A 25,294-nucleotide genomic window follows, 5' to 3' on the forward strand; every position below is an offset into this window, starting at 1 on the left:
TATCCGGTAGAATGCGTCGGCCCCAGAGATGTAGTCGCATGGTGAACTTTGATCTCTTTTATCAATACTATGCGACTCATTCTCTGAAAAAAATGCAATATGTCCAGAGTATCTGCTGGCCTTATTTCCCAGCGGAAAAGTCGACCCGAAGGATTTTTTATGCCAGCCTCTATATGTAGTAATGGTTGCAATCTCTTTGGGGTACGAGGTCCGGGCCGCAGCCTTGGAACCTTGAAGAGTACTGGATAATTTACCGGACCAGGGGCTCAAGTGTTGACCCCGCATGATGGGAGGTCTGAGGCCCGTCCCGTAGACATAGCACACACCCAAGGTGCTCCGGGGTCGGTGTTTTTCCTTCTCGCATTTAAACATGCAAGTTTCCTTATATCACAGCTGCACACACCTAGTTGTTCCCCTTAACACAACCCTCATCCATAGTATACAGTACGGAGTGAAATTTCAAGGTCATAGTTATCTAAGACCAGTGTGAGCTAAGCAGCTAATATTTGTGACAGGCATGTACAATGTATGTGATAGAAATATGCAGTGAGATGCACATGTGGTGTAGGCAGTGGAGATGAACTACCGTTATTGCCCCTTTTTACTGGCCCGCTGGCGTGGCCCCTGTCAGTCAGCTGCCATGCTTGCGGGATTTCCGGCATTAGGGCAAAGGCCCGAGGAGGCTCTTCTGGAGTCTTGGATTGAGAGGGCTTGATTCTTTTACAAGATTCAAAGGCAGGACCAAGATTCTCAGCGTTCACGAATCGAACACATTTCTGAAGAACTCCTTTATCTTGCGGCAAATTAAGACTATCGAAACGGGCTCGCGATGGCTCTAGATATAGAAGCTTCTACTGAGGCTTCTTTAACGGCTGTAAAAACCCCATTCCCAGATTGTCACACCAGCCACGAAGCGACTTCGGACTAATCTCTCCATCAGGCTTTAGGGGAAAGACTTGTTGCCCTGGAAAAGCAGTTTTCAGAGCTACAGGCGAAATATGCCCTGCTATCGGAGACTAAAGACAACTCGAATAAAACCAGTGACCAGCCTGCTGAAAAAAAGGAGTCTAATGTATGAAGTGTTTGCAATAGCGTGTTGGCGTGTGCTAAGCTAACATATGAAAGCCCCAGGTGAAATCAAATGATTCGAAAGCAACCGACGAGGTGGGTGCTCTGATATTTCACAAAAGAAGATTCCCAGGGCTAATCATTGGAGAAAGAGCAAGAGTGGCCCCAAATCCCGAGTCAAATTACTCAAGACGGTCAAAAACCCTGAGACCGGCGAACGCGAGGAGGTCGAGAGCGACACCCCGCAATCCAAAACTGAAGCTGACTCCGACATCGCGTTCGTTTTGAAGAAAACAGTTCCAGATAAATTTTCCGATCCATATGACCTGTCTGAAATAGACATCATCAACCTCGACTTGTGGGAACTCTTGAAAGAGCACTTGGGTGCCTATCCTTATCACATATTTCGCGGTTCACCAGTTACTCTTTTTTCACCATACGAGGCTCTCGTATTTGAATGGGATGTTCTCCGAGCTGCTTCCGTCGAAGAACCAAAGAATGAAGAAGATAAGCAAGCCAGAGAGGACTTGAAGCTACTTCTTGATCACTTGTCAAGCGGCTCATCGGGTGATTACAGACTGGACAAGTATTTCAAAGAACAGAAACCGACTCTGCGACCACAAAACATTCAGTTTGATGACCTGTGGACAATCTTCCCACCAGGAATGCTGGTTTACGGCAAGCCTTTCCAAAACCAACATCAGGTTTTCATCGTTCAAGATAACATGGGAGCATGGCCAGAAGACAATGGCAGTGTAAAGGGAGCCAAGCCCTGGAAAATGACCTGTTGGACTTACGATTGGAATGGATTTGAATTTGAGCGAACACCATTCATGATCGTGTTTGAACCATTTGAAGGATATAAGCCCCTGGCAGCGTTGCCTTACTTTCCATTTGAGCACCACCCTAACCACGAACAAGTGAAAGAAGAAATGATTTTGCGTGGCAAAGAGTTTCAAAAGCTGTGTGCTGCTGGAGGCTCGCCGCGCCTATTTGACTACAAAGGTGATGCCATATTTGGAAGAAAAGGCTTCAATGGAATGGCCCAAGGAGATAATGTATGTCGGGTCTCTGTCTGAAACACTCAAGGATAAACCTCTGACTCTTCAATAGGATGACAGCGACTCCAAATCTCACGATACATCGTGGCTCCGTCGCGCATTGGCGAGGTCAACCTCTATCGATCAAGTACCTCCCTCGACTGCAAAGCCATATAACGTGAGTATTGTGGCTCAAAAAGCTTTCAAAGTTTTGGAAGTTAACTCTCCTCTAGACAGATGGCAGGGTCATGGTTGATTACCTATCCTATTTTGAATACGGAAATTCGAATGCACGAAATGGAACCCTTGATCGAAGCTGGCTGGATCCACCTTGCACATGCTCAGATTGTCGATCCAATGATGAGTTGGCAACGAAATATCGAGAATATTTTGATTCCAAGCCGCAGAACAGAAAATTGGACGACGAACAATACCTGCTCTTCCCACCTCGCGTGTTAGGATATATTCTCAAGGAAAAACAATGGGCGCAGTTGCAAGTTTCTCTTATCAAAGATATCCCGAAGAATGATCCCAACGACGCTTGGTCCTCTCGCCTGCGACTTGCTGACGATGACACCAAAAGTCTACTTTATGATCTTGTGAAGAGCCACACCTCGTTGGGATCACAATCTGAGGACTCGAAACAAAAGAGGCTTGAAGTTGATGATATCATCCCAGGAAAGGGGAAGGGCCTAGTCATTCTTCTATACGGTATAGCTTTTTCTCTACTGCCCCCTATGGTGTTTTGTGTTACTGACTGTTAATCGAGGCCCTCCTGGTGTGGGAAAAACATCCACGGCTGAAACAATTGCTGTCGCAACACAAAAGCCTCTCTTCTCGGTCAGCGTCGCAGACGTTGGCACCCAGGCCAAGAACGTCGAATCCAATCTTTCTAGAATATTCAGTCTAGCCACTACATGGCAAGCTATTCTGTTGATGTAAGCATAATTTGTTCGTCCCTCTTGCTCTGCTCACCCTAATAAATCGTTCCAGTGACGAGGCCGATGTATTTCTTGAGAGCCGTGGAAGGGGCCCCGCGTCATCATCAACTGATAAGAACGCACTTGTTTCAGGTAAGACAATGATGCAAAAATCTTCCCAAGAACTTTCTTACTAAGAGTCAAAGTATTCCTTCGAGTTCTTGAGTACTACCAAGGTATTGTATTCCTCACGACGAACCAAATTGCTCAGTTTGACGTTGCCATCCCTTCACGTATTCATCTTGCCATTCAATACAAGAGTCTCACACAGAACCAAATGAGGGATATTTTCCAAGGCTTCCTTAAGCCCCTTGACGACAAAGGACTGGTAGATGATTTAGATGACATCCTTGACTGGCTCAAGGAAGATGTGTACAATACCGGATTTGACGGCCGTCAAATCAGAAATATTGTCACAACTGCCCTTGGCTCGGCACGAGCAGATTACGAGCGGGGCAAAGGCAAAGGAAAACTTTGCAAGAAGCATCTCAAACCGATTGTTCAGAATACGCGCCTTTTCAAGCTTGACTTCAATGTGCAGTATGATCGGTACATCAGATCCCAAGAGTCGATGATCAAATGATATTGAGGGGTCGGATTACGGGATGTAATTGGGTTTCTTTTTAGTACCAGATGTCTGTGTGACTGTGTCGTACGATTATGCTTAGGAATGACAGATATTTTTTTAAAAATGATCAAGTTAAGCAAGAGCTCTTGCAGTATCTTGCAGATCTGATTTTCGATTAAGAGTATCTGCGAAGGCTTCCATATTGAGATACTGTTCAAGCATGACATATGATCTAGGCATGCTCAATCTGTGAGACACTAGCTCCATCAAGGTCTTTAATATCAGACACTTCGTTCGCAATTCCAAGCCGCTGTCGAATGTTTGCCATTCGAACCAAATCCGCCTCTCCTTGGTTGCCTCCAAAGAGCTTATCCATCTGTTCAATGCCAACACCTCTTGTCTCGGGCACAAAGAAGTATACCCAGCCAATTAGGAAAAAGCAGAATGCTAGGCAATAATATGAGCTTTTGCTTGACTGATAAATCTGGATATTGAGAAGACACTTACCCTGAAAGAAGTAGAAAGTCCCAAATTTGATTGCAGCCAGCATTCTCGGGTAGATCAAAGCCACAATAAACTATTCTGTTGGTTATTGTTCCGTTCCTTAATTCAATTGCAGTTCACTCACGTTGCTAAGCCAGTTGGTACCGATTGCCAGTCCCACGGCCTGGGAACGAACACCAGGAGGAAAGATCTCGGAAGGAATAATCCAGTTAACACAGCCAATGCTAAAAGCAAAATTGGCAATGTAGGCCCACACAAATGCAGCACACGCCCATCCTGCGGCTGGGTGACTGCCCCAGGAGCCATCATACACAGCGTATATTGTAGCAACGAGAAGCTGAGAAATAGACATGCCAATGCCTCCCACGATGAGAACTTTCTTGCGACCCCATTTGTCCATGAATAGTATAGCTGGAATTGTGAAAACAAAGTCTATAATTCCTACCACTCCAGTTGCTAGTAGGTCAACTGACTCGCCGGTCATGCCGATGTTTTTGAAAATCGTGGGTGCGTAGTAAATTATCGCGTTGATGCCCGTGAACTGTTGAATAAATTGCATCAAACAGGCAATTATCAAGCGACGATTGAGATGCCGGACTGTTACCAGGGATTTGTATCGTTCCAATGTGACCTGCAGGGGCGTGGTTGCTTGTGGATAAAGGGCCGAGGTTGTCTCACGATCAAATTGCACAGCTGCCGTGATTTCGAGCAGCTCGAGTCTGATGCGTGGGTCTGTATCTGGAACGCGCCGGATACGAAGCAATGTTGCCTCCGCCTCCTCTTCCCGATCTATCATTCATGTGCTTAGCAAGAAGATATACTGATGTTATGAAAGAAGGAGGACAACCTCACCTTTCAAAAGCAGCCAGCGTGGGCTGTATGGCAAAAAGAATGTACCGACTGCAAGAACCAAAGACGGAATACACTGCAAGGCAAGTGGAAGCCTCCAGGCAATTGGGGACTGACCATCTCCCGTTCCCCCAATGTGCTGTGTACCGTAGTCGATCCAAAAAGCAACCATAATACCGAATGTTATACTTAGTTGCTGCAATGAGACCAAGCTGCCTCGCACGTTTGAAGGTGCCAGCTCACTGATGTAGAGTGGAATGACCATAGATAGCCCACCAATGGCGATACCGGCGATATAACGACCGACGAATATCATGGCGATGTCTTTTGCGGCAGCTTGAATGACAGAGCCGACGAGGAAAATACAATTGGCGAGCAGAATAGACCAACGCCTCGAGATACGGTCGGCGATAGGCCCATTTGCCAATGCACCAACCATAGCTCCCAAGGTCAAGACTGCCACCATCCATCCTTGGAGTGTTGAATTCGAAGCTAGAAGGGGGAATTGTTTTCCCTGGAAATGCAAAGTTGGATATTAGAGGTCTGTAATTCACAACACACAACTGGGTTTCAATGGCTCACAAAGTTGTTCATCACCAAGACACCGCTGATAACTCCTTGATCGTAACTAGAAAGACAATGGATTAGTAAAACATTGAACAGTCCAGGGTGCTATGTTAGATAGTGCGTACCCAAAGAGCATGCCGCCGATGCTAGCAAATACCGCCATACACAAGATATAGGGCTGCCGTAAGAGTCCTTTGACTCCTGGAAGTATTGAATGTTTGATCAGTATATATACAACATCTAGGTAGTTCAATTTTCTTGGGGTTTAAAATCTTACCCGTCTCGCCATAAGAGATGGCCATTGTCCCTATGCTTTCGGTAGTCATAGCAGAAACCATTCTAGCAACAGCTCGAGTTGAACGATCACGGACTCGAATGCAATGGCGAAAATGCGGGGGGCTGTCAATGTAAATATATGGGGCCCATCGGCTGCTTCCCCGACATAAAATCCGGGGAAGGCTAATGCAGTGCATGCATCAGAGCAAAGAATTATGTCGGAGTGTAGCCTGCCGATATTCAGTTCTCTCTGCGCAGACTGTTGACGCTACATAGTCGAATGATGGATTTCCCTGGAAACAGACAAAGAAATCAATTCACGGTAATTCATTACAGAACCAGTAGAGCCCTTTACTTTGAAATGCCATATATTTCCAGCCCACCTCACGATGTCCATGAACACTAGTCCATATAGACTGTATGTGATTCTGGAAAAAACGAGTAACGGTTGTTAATTCTTTCTGTAGTTTTCGGTCCATTTGCGGAGTATTGAATCGTCGGGCTGCAGTGGACCGACGAAAGTGGAGTATCCAGGGTCGGGAATCGGGATGACGCCGATGTATGCAGCATAATTCAACAAGTAGACGTCCACCAAGTACACTCGGGAAGACCGTACTCCGAGTCAGATGACAGGAAAGGGGAGGGGAAAGGACTAAAAAGCAAAGGTTGACTTATCAACCAACTTGGAAAGTCCAGTAGTATCGGCATTGTCTAGCTACATACAAGTCACCTTCTTTTTCACTTCTCAGCTTTCTCCCCCAGCTTTTCCCCGCACCCGAACTTGCTTTTATAAACAACAAAATCCTCAATCAGCGCAACACCATGGCCCCCTCAAAAGAAATCACAGAGCGCGCAGCTCTTACCTCCCGCGTTGTGCCCTCGATGGTGTTCAGCGATGGCAGCTCCTCATCGATGACACCTGCTCCCAGCCTTCCAATCGAGAGCAACCCTGCAGTTGGAGCCCAGAAGCGCTTTTCCGTGCGGGGCAACGCAGTCGTTACCGGGGGCGCCGGCACCCTTGGGCTCCGATCCTGCGACGCTCTCCTCGAGCACGGCCTTGAAGGCCTAATGATCTTCGACGTCAACCCTGCAAACGCACAAAAGGAAATCGCTCAAATGCAATCCAAGTTCCCAAACGTGAAGATTAGCACCCAGAAAGTCGACGTTACCGACGAAGAAGGCGTTCGCGTCGCGATGGAAGAAACTGTTAAGCAACTTGGTTCGATCGATACGCTGGTTTCTTTTGTTGGTGTGGTAGGATGTGTGGACAGTCTTGAGATGCCTATTGCGCAATGGCGAAGAATCCTCGATATCAATACTACGGGTTCGTTTATTTGCGCCCAGGCAGCGGCTCGGCAAATGGTGAAGCAAGGGACGGGCGGCTCAATTACATTTGTGGCGTCGATTTCTGCCCATCGCGTGAACTATCCTCAGCCTCAGGTTGCATACAATGTTAGCAAGTCTGCGCTTTTGATGCTCAAAAGTTGTCTGGCGGCCGAGTGGGCTCGGTACGGCATCCGCACGAACACCGTTAGTCCGGGGTATATGGATACGATTTTGAATGAAGGCGATGGAATTGCTGAGCATCGCCGCATTTGGGCTGAGCGAAATCCAAGTGGTAGAATGGGAAGTCCTTCGGAACTAACAGGAACCATTGTGCTACTTGCTAGCAGTGCTGGCTCTTATATAAATGGTTCAGATATTGTTGTTGATGGAGGCGCTGTTGTTTTATAGAGCAAGCTTTGGAAGCTGTGCATTCATCCCCATACAACTCTGGATCAAGTCTTATACACAAATGACCAATTAATGTGTCGCGTGGCACACAGGCCTATCTGGGAGCTTAGATTCTATACTTCGAATTTTCATTGTATCCACATGGTATGAATCTACATAGCACGAGCACAATAGACGATTCCTGACTTCGAAGAATCTCCAGGGCTTGGAGAGATTGAAATATGTACTATCCTTAGTATCAAGGTTAGAATGCCACATGATTCTCCGCTGATCAAACGTTTGAAGTCATTTTCCAGGACTCTGTTAAATATCCAAGTGTTGCCGACAACTACTAATTTTCGTCGGTCGACAGTGCTCCGACACTCCCGCAGCCCAATGACGTGAGACTCGAGGCATTTTACTATTATTCATGGAGAAAGATACAGATACATGTACGAGTTCAAAATGTCAAAGAACTTGAGAAAATCATTGAGTTCATCAGCACCGCGAGCATGTATCAACTGCCAAAAGAGAAAAACTCGATGTTTCCGAGCAGGATCCGAAACCGATCCTTGTTCCTACTGTGCTAGGAAAGGAAAGACATGCAGCTTCGAGAGTCCGCCAGATCGGACTCCGTTGACCAGAAGAAACCTAGATGCATCTGAAAGTCGGTGCGCTCAGCTCCGATCACTGTTGCGCTCACTAAAACCGGATTTTGACATCGAAGCTGCTTTGGAAAAGCTAAGCCCCGAGGAAGAAGTTACACGCTCGCCCACTTTGAGTGACAACATAGAAATCGCTCACGATAGCTACGAGTGGCACGAAGGGTCCTTGTCTCCAGAAGACGCGTTTCCAGATCAAGATAACGCCATTACCAGAGATGGGATGGCCACCCTTTCGACAAACGATTCGGGCTATTTGGGTATGCTCAGACAAGATCTCAAAAAAATATAACTTTTCTTATTCAAATGTTGAAAGCTAATCTCGTTCTCTAGGCAGTAGCTCAGGGTCACGAATCTTGGAAGAGATAGACCCCACAATCGTAAATGTGGCAAGGCAAAGAGGACGACGCAAGTCTCATCGAAGACTTTACCGATCAGGACTTCCACCGCTGGATCTACCTAGTTTGACTGTCTCACAAACTACGAGCCACCTGATCGATGCTTATTTCTTACTCTATAACAGCCACTTTCCCGTTTTGCACGAGAAGACCTTCCGCGATAGGGTTGCAGCAAACCAGCAACAAGCATCACATTTCTCTCCGTGGAAAGTCACATACTACATGGTTCTTGCCATTGGTCACTGGGCTTCGAGCAAAGAGTCAGACCATCTAGAATCGAACTATTACTCGGCTGCAAGATCCAGTCTCTCATTGCAGATGCTTGAATCCGGAACCGTGGAAACGGTGCAAGCATTCTTGCTCATGGGCAATTATCTTCAAAAGAGGGATCGGACAAATACAGGCTACAATTTCATTGGTCTTGCGTATAGAATGGCCATCGGACTTGGATTGCATCGAGAGCCTACCGGGACTGAAGATACTATTGGGCATGAAAGGCGACGGCAGCTTTTCTGGACCATATATTGTTTTGAGAGCGGGTTCAACATTACAACTGGTCGTCCACCTACAATTGTGGATGGCTTCATAGACATTCGACTTCCGCGGAACGTTGACGACAAGGTAACTACAGTCTCCATTCTCTGAAAGTGATGTATCTGATGCTGATAATATCTGGGAAGGCCTTGTCATTGACCTCACAGGTCCCGACAAATGTTGACTATCCAACAACATATTCCGCAATAATTGCCCATGCTCAGCTAGCCAAACTCGGCGATGCCATATATCATGAATTCCTTCTAGCAAAAACTGCTGGGTCTCGAATCGAATATAGACTGGCTGAATCTATGGAACGGGATCTCTTACGCTGGTGCAAGAGTTTACCGAGCTATTTCACCGCGACCGACGTTCCCTCTTGGTTTCGGGGCCCAAGGGCAGTGGTTCTCTGGAAGAAACAAAACCTCCGAATCTTACTCTGGCGTGGTAGTCAAACACACCACAGCTTCCTTTCAATAAAGGTGAATGCAGATGAAAAGTGCCTGAATATTGCCATGGATAGTATCCACGACATTGCTACCTTTTGCACCATGTATGAAAGCGACATGCACCAAAGCCTCACTTGGTACGCGACATATTTCCTACTGCAGGCCACGTTAGTCCTTGTGGCTGGATACCTTGACAACAATTCCCACACTCAGCCGGAGCCTTCGGAGCTGCATCACTCAGTCTTTCAATCTCGAAATTGTCTCAGAATGCTAGCTGCTGATAACAAGTCTGCGGCTCGCTATTTGGAAATGCTTGATGTTATTTGCAGCCAAGTCCCATCTCCAGCTCCAGATTTGGAGTTAGATCAATATGCCTACGGTCTTTCCGATATGCCGGTCGGTGGCGGGTTCGGTGCCCCAGTGGGCGATATTCCTGGTAATGCGTCGAACTTTGCTGGTCTACCGAGTGAGAACGATTTTATGATCCCCGATGAAAATCTGTTCGCGTTGAATGATGATAGCACCGCTGATCCAAACCTGCGCATGCTTATCAATCAAGTTTCTCAAGATTTTACTGGAAGCATGCCTCTGGATCTGCTTTTTAACGACTGGATGAACAGCTCCGCATAATATCGCTAGATTTTTCATAGTGAATGAAGAGCCAACATATTGAATCCAAAGACAGTTTCTTGTCTTCCTGCACATGTGCTGACTGTAATGCAAAATGACAGGGGATCCAAATGTTCAACGCGGAGATAAAAAAGGCGGAGGCCGAGCCTTGCGGGGGCTTCCATCCCTCATTCCAAAGTTTTGCTTGACGCTGCCCCTCCAACGCCGAGATTTACACCAAGTGGGCACTGTAATCCCAGTCTCTCGGTCTTAAGCCCGATTCTCGCCAATACTTTCTCCCTGTTACACAAACTGTTATCAGGTCGGCTGCCGGTTCATACATTCCATGTCCGAGTCTGCCAATAACCCGGACCCGCTTGCTGCGGAGACTGGGGCCAAGAAGCGTTCGCGGGTACAGCTGTCATGCACCGCGTGCCGATTTCGAAAGTATTGATTTATCTCTTATATGCACATATCATATTAGCCTATATGCTGATCACCTTCCAGACTGAAATGTTGTCGCACCTATCCATGCACGAACTGTAGAAAGCGTGGTGAGGCGGCAACATGTACTTACGTCGGTCGCGGGCCTCGAGCCAAAGCCCAGCATGAGCGCGCCAGTCCAACCCTCGTGCAGGATCGACTGCAGCATTTGGAAAATCTGGTTATGTCACTGGCTCATCAGAAGAAGCCCGGCGATCAGGTTACTGATTTCAATACCGGGGTATCGGAAGATACCCTGGGCTATGATACGCCTCCTTCGGTCAATGATCGTGAGACCAAGGCGTCACCGCGTGATACCGGCACTTTACTTGTTAGTAATGAAGGCACTAGTTATATTGACAGTGTGAACTGGCGTGCCATTTTAGAAGAGGTATGTTCTGATTATCTTTGACGGATAGGCGGAGGACTAACTTGTTCCTTCAGATTAATGGAGTGAAGGAGTATTTGGATGAACAGGAAGACAACTCCGACAACGATCTGACTGAGGAAGATCCTTATGGTGACTCTACGCCAGCTCTTTTGCTTGGAATGGCGAAAAAAGTGACCAAACAGGAAATGCTCGCCGACATACCGGCACGGTCGATTGCCGATCGTTTTATTTCTCGCTTCTTAACAACATTTGAGCCGTCAATAGGTATGCCGATTTCGCTTGGTTTCCAAAAGAAAATCCCCTCATAGTACATGCTAATATGGCTAATAGTCGTAATTCATGTACCAACATTTTGCAAAGAGTATGAGCAATTCTGGAAAAATCCCCACGAGATGTCATTCACTTGGATCGCGTTACTATATGCGATTTTGGCCTTGTCTATCTCTCTGTTTCATCGCAGCGAGGAGCCCTTCCCAATCAGCGTGATTGATCCAATGATGCTCTGGGATGTCTACCGGAGAAGATCTGCCCAGTGTCTTGTTCAGACAAATTACTTAGTCCCTGGCAAATACAAGGGCGAGGCTCTGTTGCTCTATACAATTTCCGAATTCCTCCGCGGCCAGGACGCTCAGATCGGGGTCTCATATCTCCTTGGCATCACCATTCGGCTTGCATTGCGCATGGGATACCACCGAGACCCAAGCCACTACCCCAACCTGTCGGCATTCGAGGGAGAAATGCGCCGGCGTCTTTGGGCTGTGATATGCCAACTCGACACTCTGGTCTCCTTCCAAAATGGTCTCCCACGAACCGTCCAAACTTACTATTCCGACTCTGAGATACCGTCCAATCTACAGGACACTGACTTTGACCAAAACTGCATACAGTTACCACCTAGTCGATCAGATGAAGAGAGAACAGCCTGCTCATATACACGAGCGAAGTCACGCCTCATGGCAGCGTTTGGACAAATCTGCGATTCAGCCTATGCGCGGGAGGCGGTGCCCTACGACGAAGTTATGGCCTTGAATCGTCGGCTCGAGGCGGCAAATGAACAGCTTCCTTCGTTTTTCCGCTCTCGGCCGTTATCCCAGTCTATGGGCGACCAAGGGGATCTCATACTGCGGCGGTACACTCTGAATCTGATTTATCAAAAATCACGTATCGTGTTGCACCGCCGGTACATCACCGAAACGCAAGGCAAACATGCCAGCTCACGAAGGATTTGCATCGAGGCCGCTAGTGCGACACTGGGGCATCATGCAGAAATCTGGGCCGAGTCACTGCCCGGCGGTCAATTGTTTTCAGACCGATTCCTACTCAATTCCCTTCAAAGTACTGATTTCATGCTCTCGGCCATGGTGCTCTGTCTGGTACTTTCGCATAACAAGGATAGCGGAGACCCAGCCCGAATGCAAACAAAGGAGCACAATGACATCTTGGTACTTTTGGAGAATACTCATTTGATTTTCAAGCAGACTATGCGGCGCTCTGCGGATACCCAGAGGGCTTTTGTCGCACTGAGCATCATGTTGAGTCGAGTCAGGGGCCGCAGCGTTGAAAGCTTCACATCAGATGTTAAGAACACAGGCGCGCTAGATAGTAAGTATCAGGATTTTTTTCTTATTTTATTTTACTTACTGATTCGGCAAATAGATGACAACCTGATCCAACCAATGCCCACGGTGGACCAACACCAGTACCCGACGGTTTCTCCAGAGGGCTTTGAGGCTGCTATGTATACTGACACTTCCGTGACTCCTTCATATTCTTCCCTTGGCGTGATTGATGACATGCTCACGGCCCCCGCTCAATTGGACTGGGTATGTTGCAACCCTCATGTGTGTGTGTTTTTTTCTTTTTCCGAAACAAGCTGATCGTTCGTTTTTAGCGTTTGTATGATGGCCAAATGTATGGGTTTGACTCAGTCAACCCAGAAAGCATGTGGTCAGCAGGGTCTTTTATTGACTCCAATGGTGTTGATTTCACTTTGCCTTCCGACTCTATGTAAAAAAGGACGGTTGCTTGCGGAATTATCCCAGGCTAATTGGGGGGGGGGGAATAGCACACAGACACCCACTACCTATCATATCCAACCATAATGAAAATTCAGAACCAGATATGCTGAGAATGGAACGAATCACTGGATCCAATGGGCTCGTAATAAGTGCACATGTACTATGCAAAGATACAAGCCGCATTCGGATGCCTTTATCCATACAAAAAACTTCATTTCGGTTGCGATGGTAGATCATCTTATCTCTCCACAGTCCATACTGATCCGACGCCGGTATCTGCCCAGTAGTGCTCGGCCTCGGCCGCAGATCCCGATCCGCGGGAACTTTTTTCAGCCCGTACCAACATTGAAGCTTCAACCCAGGCGCCCTTGAAACACGCGATTAAACATCTCACTCCCTCCTCCAAAACACTACCATGCAACACATCCGGGCCTTGCGACCTTCAAGTCGCACAATCACAACCCTAGCCCGGCCTCAATCCGGCTCTCTGCGAACCGCCCTGCCAATCAACACAATCGTCACAAGGGAATGCCCCTCACGACGCCAATTAACACCACCATGTACATCGCAACCCCAAAAAAGAGCCTTCAATCTCTCCTCACTCGCCTCCTTTCTACCCAACGGCAACAATAACGGCAACGACTCGCCAAAGCGCGTCCTGAACGCCTCCCGCATACTCCCCTACTCGCCGGCCCTCCTCTTCAAAGTGGTTTCCTCCGTCGAGGCGTACTCCGAGTTCCTGCCCTTCCTGGCCGCATCTACTGTCACGGCACGCGACCCGCAAACGGGCTACCCGACGCAGGCGTTCCTGACTATTGGCTACGGGCCGTTCAACGAGACGTTTACTTCGCTTGTGGATTGTGATCCTGCGAAGGGAATTGTGGAGGCGCGGAGTGGAGCTAAATTTGGGAAGCCTGAGGGTAGTGCCAGCAGCAGCAGCAGTGGCTCCTCTGGACTGAGTGGCTTCTTCCCTGGCGCTACTGAGGGAATCTTTGAGTACCTCTCTACGCGGTGGGAATTGGCGCCGGTTGATGTGAAGGGTGGGTCACCGCATACCAAGGTCAATTTGGAGGTGCAGTTTGAGTTCAAGAACCAGATGCATTCTGCACTTATGGGTGCGGTGGAGGGGCAGATGGCTGGAGTTATGATTGAGGCGTTTGAGAAGCGCATGAAGACGATGCATGTCGAGGGCCAGTAAATATACATAGAGGCCCGGGGTACGTGAGGGTGCCTCTTGTATATTAATTGCTTTTTGATTCGGATGTAAGATATACATAGAGTACACATACATATGCATACAGCTATTTATGAAAAGATATGGACCATGAGTGCCAAGTTTGATTTCTATGGAGATCCGCTATACAATTTTAAAGACAAGAGGTTGGAAATGAAGAAAGAAAATAAAACATGTTAGTATATAATACAGATTATCCAAACACCAAAGGGATTTTATCCGCTCAGGACATGCTCAGACTCCGACGGTTGTGGATCAATGAGGATTTGGATCGCATGGAGCTGACGGCATTGTAGTTGTCGAACACAACGTCCCAGTTAATGCGATTCCACCAGCGCTCGAGGTACTCCGCCTTGCCGGCAATACCGTAGTCCATCATCCAGGCGTGCTCCCAGGTGTTCACGCACAGAATGGGCTGCAGATCCATGCCACCGGGGGCCAGGGACTTCTGGTTCTGGGCATTGGCACCCATCTTACCGGCGTACTGGTTGCCCAGCTGGGTTTCCGAGGAGTGGGTGGCCAAGTCAGCGGGTTGCCGGCGGGAGTAGGCAGCCGGGTAAGGGGAGCCGGCGTTGTAAGTGCAGAAGATCTGCATCATTCCTTCGCGCTCGAGGTTCTTGGCGAGCCAGACGAAACCGGGGCCGAACATAGCGTTGGCGGTGGCCAGGAAGTCGAGCTTCAGGGACTCGACGGATGAGCAAGTGTCGACGATGTCCCGGGTGAACTGCTCGGGGATCTCGGTGGTTTGCGGAGACTGCGATGCGTTAGAATTTGGTATACAGCAGATGCGCGATCGGTGAAGCTGACCAGGCAGTTGAAGAAGAAGTGGTTGTTGTGAGCCATGGAGGCATAGTTGAAGACCGAGGCCATCTCCGCGCGCTTGGAGTACTTGACCAGCAACTCTCCAGGCTTGGCATCCGCGTCAACGGTGTCTGTGAAAAGATTCAAATCAAAATTAGTATTTCGTCCATGCCTATATCCAATTGAAGGAAGAACCCCCAGGCCATTCAATTGTTTGCAGGGTGAGCTCAAACTGACCTTGTGTCAACAGGTTGAGTTTGTCCACGAGGAGGGTCTGGTATTGGGTCCAGGCGAAGTCGAAACCCTCCGGAGACATGAAGTCCGGAACACCGTTCTCCTTGTAATATTTGTCATTCTGCAATTGAGGCACGCGGTGGAGTCCACGGATCTGGAAGCGTGAGAGGGCGGAGATAGGTGTCTGGAGGAGCAACGCGATCAGTTTCTATCCACGCGACACGAACGGCGGGAAAAGATATGGGCAAGCCGATCTTACCTGGACAGAAGCCGCGCGCAGAGCGCCGGGCCGGGCAAGTCGGCTAAACATGATGTGAGATAGTAACAAGAGTAGACTTGATCCATTGAGCTTTCCCAAATCTCGAAGAATTTCCCTCCCGACGCACTTCCCCATCGGGACTAGCGTGGCTTATATCATCGCCCAACTACCAACCAATCAGATCTCATGAAACTACATCTCGTTCCTACCAGTGTTTCTCTAAGCGCCCTCGATCATCCCTCGTCCAGCTATGGTGCTGCATCATGCGTTCTTCAGGGGGGAAGGATCTAAGTTTAGCGCCTGCTCCAGCATGTCATTTACAAACATGCAATCGAATCTGAAACTCATCTGCGAGCCCTAGCTTGGGCTCCCGGCGCGTGCCCGGAATAGATCAGTTGAATGCCCAGGCAAGTTGGAACCTGGGAAATGAATGCTACTGACGATGCCTCTTCTTTGTCACAAGTCGCCTGGTTTTGTTTTCTATTTTCTTTTTACTTTCTTTCAATTTTGGCCTATCATTAATCTCTTTGTCTCTCCGTCTGTCTCTATCACCCTCATTCAATCTTCGTCAACGTGACTGTTGCCTCTTGGCTTGCATTCCAACCAGGTATCGGTCCATAACCAACTTCTCTATACACTCATTTTTGGAAAATAAATCTTCAGAAGAACTGGTCAATATCTGGAGAACATCGACGTTCTGAGTCCACATTCGCGATATAAATATGTCGAGATCCACAACCAGTACCGCGGTCAAAGGGTCCCTAGTTCTCTTCCTCTTCACCATTCTGGTTTCCGTGGAACAGACAAATGCCTTTAATGGATTTGAGATCTTTCCGCGAAGTGATGCATGTCCCACTTCATACGACTCATGTGGAGGCAACGTTCCCTCAGACTTCTGCTGTCCATCAACCTCAACCTGTCTCGTTCTCGACAACGACACTACAGCCCTCTGCTGTCCATCCGGAAGCAGCTGTGACTACATTTCACCTATAACCTGCGATATCCAAGAGCAGAATGCCACTGCCTACCCCAAAGCCTCAGTCAAAACGACCCTCCTTGGTGACAGCCTCCCAACATGCGGCGACGAATGCTGCCCATTTGGATATACCTGTGAAAACGATAATCTCTGCCACATGACGAACACAACAACGACAAGCACAACCACGGCATCAAGCACTGCAACCTCAACAACTTCAACCTCCACATCCGCGTCCGCATCCGCATCCGCATCCGCATCCACTACCACAGACCTCTCTGCCTCCGGTGCAACCTTCACAGCCGTATCTTCAGGCTCATCCGTCTCCGCCGCATCTCTCAACGCAGACTCCACCTCATCCTCCAACTCAACAACCGCCACAGCCTGCCCAGCTTTCCCCAGCAAGGCAGTCGTAGCAGGCTTTTTCCCCGGCGTGCTCTTCGGCGCAATTGCCGCGCTCCTAATATCAACCTGCATCCGACACCGCGCCGAAAAGAAACACTTAGCAGAAATAGACCAGGACACCAAAGCTTCAGCGCACAACTGGTCCAGCCGCTCCTCATCTGGCGCCGTGCTCGGGATCTCAAGCCCCATAGCCTCAGAAGACGCATCCTACCGCACAGACTTCCTGCTCCGAAACCCAGATAGCAAGCGTTCCTCGATGAGCTCCCGATCCATGCGCTCCATGATGAACCGTTCTAGCTCTCGGGTCCGAAGTCTATTTTCGACGGGTATGCCTGGAATAGACAAAGATGTGCCCCCGCTGCCAACGACGGCGACGGAGCTCCCTGTGCAGGAAGCCCCTGTGACCCCGCCCAGGCAGCGTGAGCCCAGTACCGAAAGTATCAAGGTGTATTCGCCGCCAGCGGTCTTCATGCAGTCAAGAAGGTTTCTAGGGCCGGAGCCTTATCCTAGCCGGATTGCGAGGCCGTCAACTACGTTTACGGATTTGGTGCAGGCTGTTGGGTTTAATCCCGAGACAAAGGGGGATCAGTCTTTCAAAGTGCATGAGGTGCGCAAGATTACTTGATGTCGGTGCGGGCCTGTGGAGGTTCAGGCTTGGAGCTGGTCTTAAATATGATACGTTTTCGTCGGCATTTTGGTTGGTGTACAACATTTGCGATCATTCTAGATCCTTTGCTTTTTCCTTTGTTTATATACCTGTTCAACAAGTTTTAATTTAGCCAATATCCGTACGTGAATTCAAATTCGATACCAATTTTGCACCCATAGAACCTATTGGTCGGTAGCAAGGAATGCCATATGTATGCAAGAACTCTTAAGTCGTAATCAATGAACAACAGTCGCAAGAGAAAAAGGAAATTGGATGTTGTTGTGCTGCACATAGCTTCTAGAATATAGCTAATATAGAATACTTTATTTCGTCAAGGCTTTCCTCGCCTTCCATCCAGCTACTAGTCGCTTTATTTCCTTCAATAGCCCAACAACCAAAGGCACACCGATTGGGCCTAAGAGAGGCAAGTACACAGCGACCTTGTGCTCGTCTGGGAAATAGACCTGACCAACCATACTCTTCTCAAAAAAGCTACGCTCTGCCTCGGTCTCAGCCACGCGCGCGCTGGCAAGAGCAGCAGCGAAGCGACCATCCCGAAGATAAGAGCAAGTAGCAGAGAGGTGGGTCAGGGTAGTGGAGACCGAGGAGGCAACAGTAGCCGGGATTGGAATAGAGGGAAGGGATTCAGTGAGACGGGCCAGAGATCCCATGGTAGATGAAGCGGAAAGAAGGAGAGTAGCTGCTCGAACACGGATAAGGGTCTGGAGACGGAGTGGCAGGGATGACGGAGTGGTGGGGGTGCCCAAGAGAGTCAAGAGTTGATGAGAGAACGTCATGAACGCGGGGCGTAAAGAATCTTCTGTGAGGTGCGTTGGGTTGGACGAACCACTCTTATCTGCTAAGAGTGGTGGATTGAGAAGGAATACACCACCCCATTGCGGTACAATCCAGCTCGAGGCGCGGTTCTCCTTCACGACAAGCGGAGATTGAGACGGAGCGGGAACATAGAGAATGAAGTTGAGGGTGGGGCCGCTGCCAATGCTAGGGTTGAGAGGCCACTCGGCAGCATTGATGAATGCGCTCAAATCCTCCTTTTTCAGTGTCCAAGCAGCCTCGGTCTCATCATAGACCGGGGGTGGTGCCATTGGTGAAAAGGTTGCATAAAGCTGAACCTGAGTATCGATTGTAAAGTTGCTGATGGGAGCAAATGCGTGGAGAAGAGGGGATAGGTACTCCTTGACAGCCGCCTCGATGTCCCAAGAAGACGGCACAGAGCCCGGGGTGAAAAGTGAGAATGACAGGTGATAGGTGTCGGCGTATTTCATGGATCGGCGCAGTCGTCGACTGATGCTCTCTGAATCAAAACCGGCTGTCCCACCCGAGAGAATGTGAGCAATAGTGGCCTTCTCCTCGCTATATAGTCCTTGAAGTTCCTGTGCGATAAAAGCCGAGAGAGGCGGGTTCGAGGACGAGGGAAGAGGGACCTGGTTCGGTGGGTAGAATACATCCAGTTGTGTTGTGTCTGCGTGGAGTTCTGATCGAGGGGCTACCAAGTCATCCTGGGGGAGCACACGAACAACCAGAGCAACATCTGCACCCTCTTTAACTTGATCAATGGACAAAACGCTCTCTTCACCGTTAGAAGAGAATGCGCTGGTATCGTTCGCCAATTTAAGTCGCAAATGGTGAGCGGCGAATTCATTGAGATCGTCAAGGGTATGTTGGGTAGTGCGGAGGAGGTGCTGGGACTCGGAGATTTGCATTGCAGGTGCTGCAACATGGATTTCTAGTGGAAAGACAGGGCGACATATCTAGACAAGCAACTGTTAGCTATATGCTATCGCTCATGCCGGGGACCCGTTCAATGTTTGGGGCGCCGTACCTTGCCATCATCCCAGTCCACCATCTCCTGAATTGGCAAATGCGCCCGATAGATCGATGTTGTTTTCCACCATATTGGAAATCCGAGCAGTATAATAACGGCCCAAAAAGCAGCAATCACTCGGAATCGCGTCTGGCTGGCCTCGTTGGTCTCGGGGGGCGGAATGCGCTGCGCGATGGATTGAGGGTTCGAATCGGCCGAAGCCTTTGGAGACTCGCTGTCTCCTTTTTTGGCGGTCATGTCGGGGACATGCTTTGTGCTGTGAGCTAACACAACACTCAAGTAGTAAAGAGTGGACGAGTGTTGTTGTCGGGGAAAGCTGAACCTTGAAAGGCGGAGAAGGGACCAGGTGGCTCCGCTTAAACACTACGGAGTACATGATTATCTATTTACCAAGTAAATTGCACTGGAGGACTAATTGGTAACACCCAATTATTGCTCGTGAGAACAAGAAAACTGCGTGTCTTGTTTAGTTGTTGTTTGTCTGTTTCTTTCAATTTTGGCCATAAACCTTTGAATACATTCCTTTCTAGCTTCAGTGCCTAAGTAGGGGATCATACATAGTCAAGTTCAAGTATGGAGCTTCAATCGAGTAGTCTATAACTGTTCGGACTAAACATTATTCCGAAAAAAAAAATCACATATAGGGTATCTTATAATCATAAACGCCATTCTAATGTAGCGGTCAGGTATTTCAGCCTTGGACCTTGCAGCACACATCACCCCTAGTATTCCTTCTCGAAGATTTTCTGGATAGGTTTGGCAGCCTGCATTTTGAAAGTCAGCAAGGAAGAAAAGGTAAGACAGATGGGAATAACAAGCTCGAGCACATACATCAATGAACTTCTCGAGGTCCTGATCGAGGTTGGCCAGGTCATCCTTGCGTTTCTTGTTCTCCGCGATCAAGGCCTGCTTATGCTTCAATAACTCCTGGCGAGCCTGCTCAAGTTTCTCACGCTCCGCATGTTCATGGTTAATGCGCGCAATCATCAATTCATGTTCATCAGTTTCGCGGTGCTCGGGGAAGAGCTCGAGGAATTCTTCGACAGGGATCAATGGTAGAGAAAGGTATTTGTGGCTATCGACGCGAACAAAGCAGGTTAGTACAAATAAAATTAGAGAACAAAGACAAGAAGAGGCATTATGCAAGGCACCGGGCGTGTGTGCTTACTCGTAGGATTCACAAGCATAAATCTCGCCATTCAGGTGCTTCTGCTCGTAGTACAAGTTCTGCAGTTGGAGATGCAGTCGATCAATCTCCTGGCGGGCCTCGGCGGTAGATTGTTTGGTGTCGCGCACACGGAAGATTGCATCACGGTTCTGACCCCGCAGCTGGGCAAGGAGGGCAAAGAGGACCTTTTGCTGTTTCGAGGCGGCTAGCGATAATTCCTGAATGGAAGTTCCGGCGGGGATAGAGTCGGGGTTCAGTAGAGCAAGCAGCTGTTGGCACTGGGCGAGCGTCTCGGCGCTGGTGCCAAGCACGGGCAGCAATGACTGGTCGGTAATGATCTCACTGATAGCCATGATTTTTTTTTCTAATTCGTTCAGAGTCCAGTGGCGATTAAAGCAGGAAATCTATTCAAGAAAGTTTTGAGGGACCGATCGGAGGAGTCGAAGTGGAGAAGAAGAAAGAAGTGGGAACGAAACGGATCAATCAAATGACGGCACCGCTCAACCCATGTGAATGCTGGGCCGAGTGTGGTTGGGGAAGACTTTAACCCGAACTTTTGGCTCACTTGCCTTCTTTTAACTCTTCCCTTTTCCGTTCTCAAGTTCTCAACCCCCACCTTGCAGATATGTTGTGTACATAGGGGACTCGCCCTTTTTCTTTCCTTAATCTCCTCTCGGGTTCACTCACTTAACTTTCAGCTCTTCAGCCGCTCGGTCAAGCCACTCGGATAACTCCGGTTTCACTTCTCCCCCCGTTCCTGAATACAAATCCCCCCAAAAGACCCTGGAGGTTCTCGGATTGACGCTACACGAATAAACACCCCTGTCTCGCCATAGCGATGGCCTGTACATCATCCTCTATGACGGTGGAATCTTACGAGGACTTGCGGGCCGAAGAGGCTGTCTCGTCCGCCGTTGCAACCCCCAGCGAGACCAGTGGTCTCCTGCGAGATCGACACCGGAGACACTCTTATCACGCCCCAAGGAAACTTTCCTGTGACTATCAAGATGCAGACACTGTGTTTATCAGGGTGAGCACTGCTCCTTCGGCTTTCAGAAAAAGGTCTCCAGTATTTAACTTTCATATAGGTCGAACTCTTCCTCGCGGAACTCGAACGCCGCATGCATTGGATCGACCAATACCGAAAGTCTCACATGGATCAGGTCGATGCCAGTCTCAAACGCGGCTATGCAACCTTGGAAGCAGTCCGTGACCAATGCTCCGTCGCATCTGGAGAACTGATGGGCAGTGGCAAGAAACGAGCCAAAATCTTGGTCGAAACATTAGAAGATGGATACCATGAGGCACTAGCGACCAAAGAGACACTGGAGCAGAAGGCCCAGGCGGGCGTCCGGCTAATGGAGTCATTCTTGTCAGAGCTCGAGTCGCGAGCACACGCAGTTCGTGATCGAGGAATCTACGGAACCCTGGATGATGGTTGGAAAGTCATGGATTCCAAGTTGGTTCACGCCCGCGAGGTGGTTGATGAAGGAATGGAAGTCGCTCGCCGTGCCCGAGATGCGCTTCGAGAGAGTATTGAGGCCGCCCTTACTGTGGCGGAGCAAAAGCGCTTGATCGCCTACTCGGATCTACCCGACCCCTGGAGAGTCAACCCGCATATCCTGAGCGGATACCGTTTCACCACCTCCAAGTGCGAATGTGTGTCCTCGGTCTTCACCTTCTCAAACGAATGGGTCAATATCTGGTCCCATGTTATCGGTCTTATTATCGTTCTTGCTATCGCCTTCTACTTCTATCCACTACACACCAATTTCCACCTCAGCAGCAAATCTGATGTGTTGATTGCCGCGGCCTTCTTTGCGGCTGCATGCAAGTGTCTAGTCTGCAGTACTATCTGGCACACAATGAACAGCATTGCTTCGCAAACCTTGATGGAACGTTTCGCCTGCGTGGATTACACTGGCATTTCCATGCTGGTGGCGGCTTCAATCGTGACCACTGAGTATACTGCTTTCTACTGTGAGCCAGTTTCGCGATGGACTTACATTCTTCTGACCTTTTCTCTGGGCATCGGCGGTGTCATTCTACCTTGGCACCCGACTTTTAACCGTCACGACATGGCCTGGGCCCGCGTCGCCTTTTTTGTCACACTTGCCCTCACTGGATTCGCTCCGCTGGCGCAACTATCTTACACTCGTGGCATTGAATGGTGTCTCTACTTCTATGCCCCAGTCGTGAAGAGTATCACTGTGTACTTCGTCGGTGCCTGTGTCTATGCCTCCAAGGTCCCCGAGCGCTGGAAGCCCGGTCTTTTTGACTACGTTGGCGGCAGCCACAACATCTGGCATTTGGCTGTGTTGGGAGGCATTTTCTTCCACTACCATGCCATGCAAGATCTGTTCGCGAACGCCTTCCAGCGTGCCCAGGGAGAATGCCCCAATCTAACATCTTGATTCAGCTCTTCGACACACCCGGTAGACACGCACTTGCATTTTCTTTTTGTCTCTTCATGTTCATGATAAATCATGACAACTAAAACAGAGGGGTATACACGACTAAGCCCTTCAACGTTGCTTCTTAGACCTCGGTGTTTCTGGCGGTCTTGACGAGAGATCCCGTCGACATCTTATAGATATTCCTACATGCCTTCACAACTTGGCTTCCTTATGCATTGGTGGAGTTACTTGCACATCTCGCTCACTGTTTCTCATTTTGAAAGTATATATTATTCTTGCAGGGTTTTTGCTTACGCTCGATCGAGCTTTTTTATTTTGCTCATTGCATATTTTCTTCCAGTCTTTGTACCTATTTCACCGCGCTGGCTTACTATTCGTTTTCTTTTCTTTCTCTGGTGGTGAATGTTGACTCCTAGACCAAGTATTTGAAGTTTGGAACTTTTCTTTCTACCTCAAGTGCTGGGTATGTTAGAAAGATTCAACGTTTTACAAACCTTGGAAGGATCTTTTAATTGTTCTATCGAATAAGAAAATCGGAACAGTCTTGGATGATAATTTTGGATAAATGCAAATTCCAGTATATTTAGAATGTAAATGTATCAATGCAAATTCTATAGCAAACGTAATGCAATTTTTTCATCATCAAACTCGTAAATCCATGTCTCGTATACTTCCGGGCGATTTCCACGCCCAGGTAGTGTTGGAGTACCCGCGAGCGGTAGCGATTCCTCGTTCTTATCGGAGGATCAAAGCCTCAAGAGGCCTGTTGGTCTTATGGGGCAAAACACCAATGTCCAGCATTTATACATATACTGACAGTCGATCGCATGGCGGCAAGTAGTATGGCCTGTCCCGTCATTGAGACATCGGCTTCATTATTGGCAACAGCATCCAGTCCCCAGCCAAGTGTTGTTCAAAATGATGCAACGGGGCTCACACGACACCTCGCATTCACTCTGCATTCTCTGAACTGACAACAGCACCGCCACGCTTGACGAAATGACCCTGCATCCAGCAGCGGTACATCTTCTGCTTGGTAGAGCGGTTCACAATCAGACGGCGATCAGCATCCAAGTGCTTGACCTCGAATGTAGTGTTACCCTCCGCGAGCTGAGACTGCGAAACAGGGTTCTCCAAATCAACCTGCAGGCCTGTCTCCGGTGTCCACCGGCCCCAGATTTGAAGCAACTCATCGTGATCAAAGAAGTAAACTCGGGTACCATCTCCACGGACATAGAAGTTCTCCTGCATGTAGCGTCCCTTCTTGAAACGCACCTGCGCCAGATCTCCACGTCCATAGTCGCGGAACAGCACCTGACCACCGGGCTTCAAGAGACGGTAAATGTTGCGCAGCGCATTGTTCCACTGGTTCGGGTTGAGTGCGGAGAAGATAAAGATGAGGATAATGACGTCGACAGAGCCCTCGGTCAGACCAGGCGGCAAAGAGTCACCGTTCTCATCGGGCACAGCAGCCGCATCCCAAACATCCGCAACCATGAACTTCTGATCATATTGGTCACTCTCACGCATGACCTGCACAGCGGACTTCGAGAAGTCGCACGCATGCACCTTCAAGTGCTCATTCTCGTTGTTGCGCACCAAAGGGAACGCAGTGTTGCCCGCGCCGGCGCCAACTTCCAACACAACCTGGGGACCCGCATCCTTCTTGGTCACCTCCGCCAGCACCGGGAACTCCTGGCGCAACCACTTGCGATCCTTGAAGAAGTTGTCGGTGTTGTTCTTGTAGAAGAGATTCCACCACTTGGCGGGGTCGGTGTTGAAGCGGTTCTGGTCAAACTCGGAGACGGGGGCGGCGCGCTGCTTCTCATACTGGACTTCGGCGAAAGCTTTGAACTCGTCATCGGGCTGAACGTGGTCCCAGGCATTGAACTCAAAAACATTATCGCCATCTTCTAGGTATCGCGAGCCGAATTGGAATGGGTCCGCGCGCTTCTGGTTGTTGGAGGGGTCGTGAGAGCGAGAGGCGGGGTTTGTTGGTGGTTGGACATTCTCGGTGATGTTTTGGATATCTGTCTCAAGTACAGTCATCTTGAGCAAATTTGTATGTGTGCTAGTGAGTGTATTTAAAGAAATGACAGTTGGAAGAGACGAAATATTTTGGACAGTGGACTTGAGGGGCGCGGGGAAAGAAAATCTACAAAAAAATTAGAATTGATCGGCGGGTACCTGATTATG

At 48.9% G+C, this 25,294-nt stretch overlaps 12 protein-coding genes across 12 annotated transcripts; 7 read left to right on the plus strand and 5 right to left on the minus strand.

The window, feature by feature from the left end:
* Window positions 1-829: 829 nt before the first annotated feature.
* N7466_007233 (P-loop containing nucleoside triphosphate hydrolase protein) lies at window positions 830-3,671 on the plus strand (the record flags this gene model as incomplete). Its single annotated transcript, XM_057166622.1, has 9 exons — window positions 830-874; window positions 941-1,072; window positions 1,126-1,164; window positions 1,221-2,126; window positions 2,182-2,286; window positions 2,342-2,819; window positions 2,878-3,046; window positions 3,102-3,181; window positions 3,235-3,671. The coding sequence occupies 9 exons, from the start codon at window positions 830-832 to the stop codon at window positions 3,669-3,671; spliced, it is 2,391 nt and encodes a 796-aa protein (XP_057019663.1).
* Window positions 3,672-3,888: 217 nt separating this feature from the next.
* Window positions 3,889-5,914, minus strand: N7466_007234 (sugar porter family MFS transporter; the record flags this gene model as incomplete). Its single annotated transcript, XM_057166623.1, has 7 exons — window positions 3,889-4,103; window positions 4,164-4,233; window positions 4,285-4,949; window positions 5,013-5,523; window positions 5,592-5,637; window positions 5,702-5,777; window positions 5,854-5,914. 7 exons carry the CDS (start codon window positions 5,912-5,914, stop codon window positions 3,889-3,891), a joined length of 1,644 nt encoding a protein of 547 aa, XP_057019664.1.
* A 760-nt stretch (window positions 5,915-6,674) lies between these two features.
* N7466_007235 (oxidoreductase, short chain dehydrogenase/reductase family) lies at window positions 6,675-7,586 on the plus strand (the record flags this gene model as incomplete). The annotated part of the gene is made up of 1 exon (XM_057166624.1): window positions 6,675-7,586. One exon carries the CDS (start codon window positions 6,675-6,677, stop codon window positions 7,584-7,586), a length of 912 nt encoding a protein of 303 aa, XP_057019665.1.
* Window positions 7,587-8,030: 444 nt separating this feature from the next.
* On the plus strand, window positions 8,031-10,238 carry N7466_007236 (Zn(II)2Cys6 transcription factor; the record flags this gene model as incomplete). The annotated part of the gene is made up of 3 exons (XM_057166625.1): window positions 8,031-8,487; window positions 8,561-9,246; window positions 9,327-10,238. 3 exons carry the CDS (start codon window positions 8,031-8,033, stop codon window positions 10,236-10,238), a joined length of 2,055 nt encoding a protein of 684 aa, XP_057019666.1.
* A 646-nt stretch (window positions 10,239-10,884) lies between these two features.
* N7466_007237 (putative C6 transcription factor) lies at window positions 10,885-13,102 on the plus strand (the record flags this gene model as incomplete). Its single annotated transcript, XM_057166626.1, has 5 exons — window positions 10,885-11,091; window positions 11,145-11,355; window positions 11,452-12,693; window positions 12,748-12,914; window positions 12,983-13,102. The coding sequence occupies 5 exons, from the start codon at window positions 10,885-10,887 to the stop codon at window positions 13,100-13,102; spliced, it is 1,947 nt and encodes a 648-aa protein (XP_057019667.1).
* Window positions 13,103-13,524: 422 nt separating this feature from the next.
* Window positions 13,525-14,307, plus strand: N7466_007238 (ubiquinone-binding COQ10-like protein; the record flags this gene model as incomplete). Its single annotated transcript, XM_057166627.1, has 1 exon — window positions 13,525-14,307. One exon carries the CDS (start codon window positions 13,525-13,527, stop codon window positions 14,305-14,307), a length of 783 nt encoding a protein of 260 aa, XP_057019668.1.
* Window positions 14,308-14,566: 259 nt separating this feature from the next.
* sod4 (mitochondrial 37S ribosomal protein mS42) lies at window positions 14,567-15,688 on the minus strand (the record flags this gene model as incomplete). The annotated part of the gene is made up of 4 exons (XM_057166628.1): window positions 14,567-15,097; window positions 15,151-15,275; window positions 15,382-15,562; window positions 15,638-15,688. 4 exons carry the CDS (start codon window positions 15,686-15,688, stop codon window positions 14,567-14,569), a joined length of 888 nt encoding a protein of 295 aa, XP_057019669.1.
* Window positions 15,689-16,359: 671 nt separating this feature from the next.
* On the plus strand, window positions 16,360-17,643 carry N7466_007240 (uncharacterized protein; the record flags this gene model as incomplete). The annotated part of the gene is made up of 1 exon (XM_057166629.1): window positions 16,360-17,643. One exon carries the CDS (start codon window positions 16,360-16,362, stop codon window positions 17,641-17,643), a length of 1,284 nt encoding a protein of 427 aa, XP_057019670.1.
* Window positions 17,644-17,990: 347 nt separating this feature from the next.
* On the minus strand, window positions 17,991-19,750 carry PIG-S (GPI-anchored transamidase GPI17; the record flags this gene model as incomplete). Its single annotated transcript, XM_057166630.1, has 2 exons — window positions 17,991-19,439; window positions 19,511-19,750. 2 exons carry the CDS (start codon window positions 19,748-19,750, stop codon window positions 17,991-17,993), a joined length of 1,689 nt encoding a protein of 562 aa, XP_057019671.1.
* A 485-nt stretch (window positions 19,751-20,235) lies between these two features.
* Window positions 20,236-21,034, minus strand: N7466_007242 (uncharacterized protein; the record flags this gene model as incomplete). The annotated part of the gene is made up of 3 exons (XM_057166631.1): window positions 20,236-20,277; window positions 20,345-20,588; window positions 20,682-21,034. The coding sequence occupies 3 exons, from the start codon at window positions 21,032-21,034 to the stop codon at window positions 20,236-20,238; spliced, it is 639 nt and encodes a 212-aa protein (XP_057019672.1).
* A 485-nt stretch (window positions 21,035-21,519) lies between these two features.
* Window positions 21,520-23,095, plus strand: N7466_007243 (hemolysin III family protein; the record flags this gene model as incomplete). Its single annotated transcript, XM_057166632.1, has 2 exons — window positions 21,520-21,711; window positions 21,770-23,095. 2 exons carry the CDS (start codon window positions 21,520-21,522, stop codon window positions 23,093-23,095), a joined length of 1,518 nt encoding a protein of 505 aa, XP_057019673.1.
* Window positions 23,096-24,049: 954 nt separating this feature from the next.
* N7466_007244 (tRNA(Thr) (cytosine(32)-N(3))-methyltransferase) lies at window positions 24,050-25,147 on the minus strand (the record flags this gene model as incomplete). Its single annotated transcript, XM_057166633.1, has 1 exon — window positions 24,050-25,147. The coding sequence occupies one exon, from the start codon at window positions 25,145-25,147 to the stop codon at window positions 24,050-24,052; it is 1,098 nt and encodes a 365-aa protein (XP_057019674.1).
* Window positions 25,148-25,294: the final 147 nt, after the last annotated feature.

Source organism: Penicillium verhagenii, assembly GCF_028828195.1.
Source record: "Penicillium verhagenii strain IBT 33310 chromosome Unknown utg000007l_segment0_segment0, whole genome shotgun sequence".
Classification (NCBI taxonomy): Eukaryota; Fungi; Ascomycota; class Eurotiomycetes; order Eurotiales; family Aspergillaceae; genus Penicillium; species Penicillium verhagenii.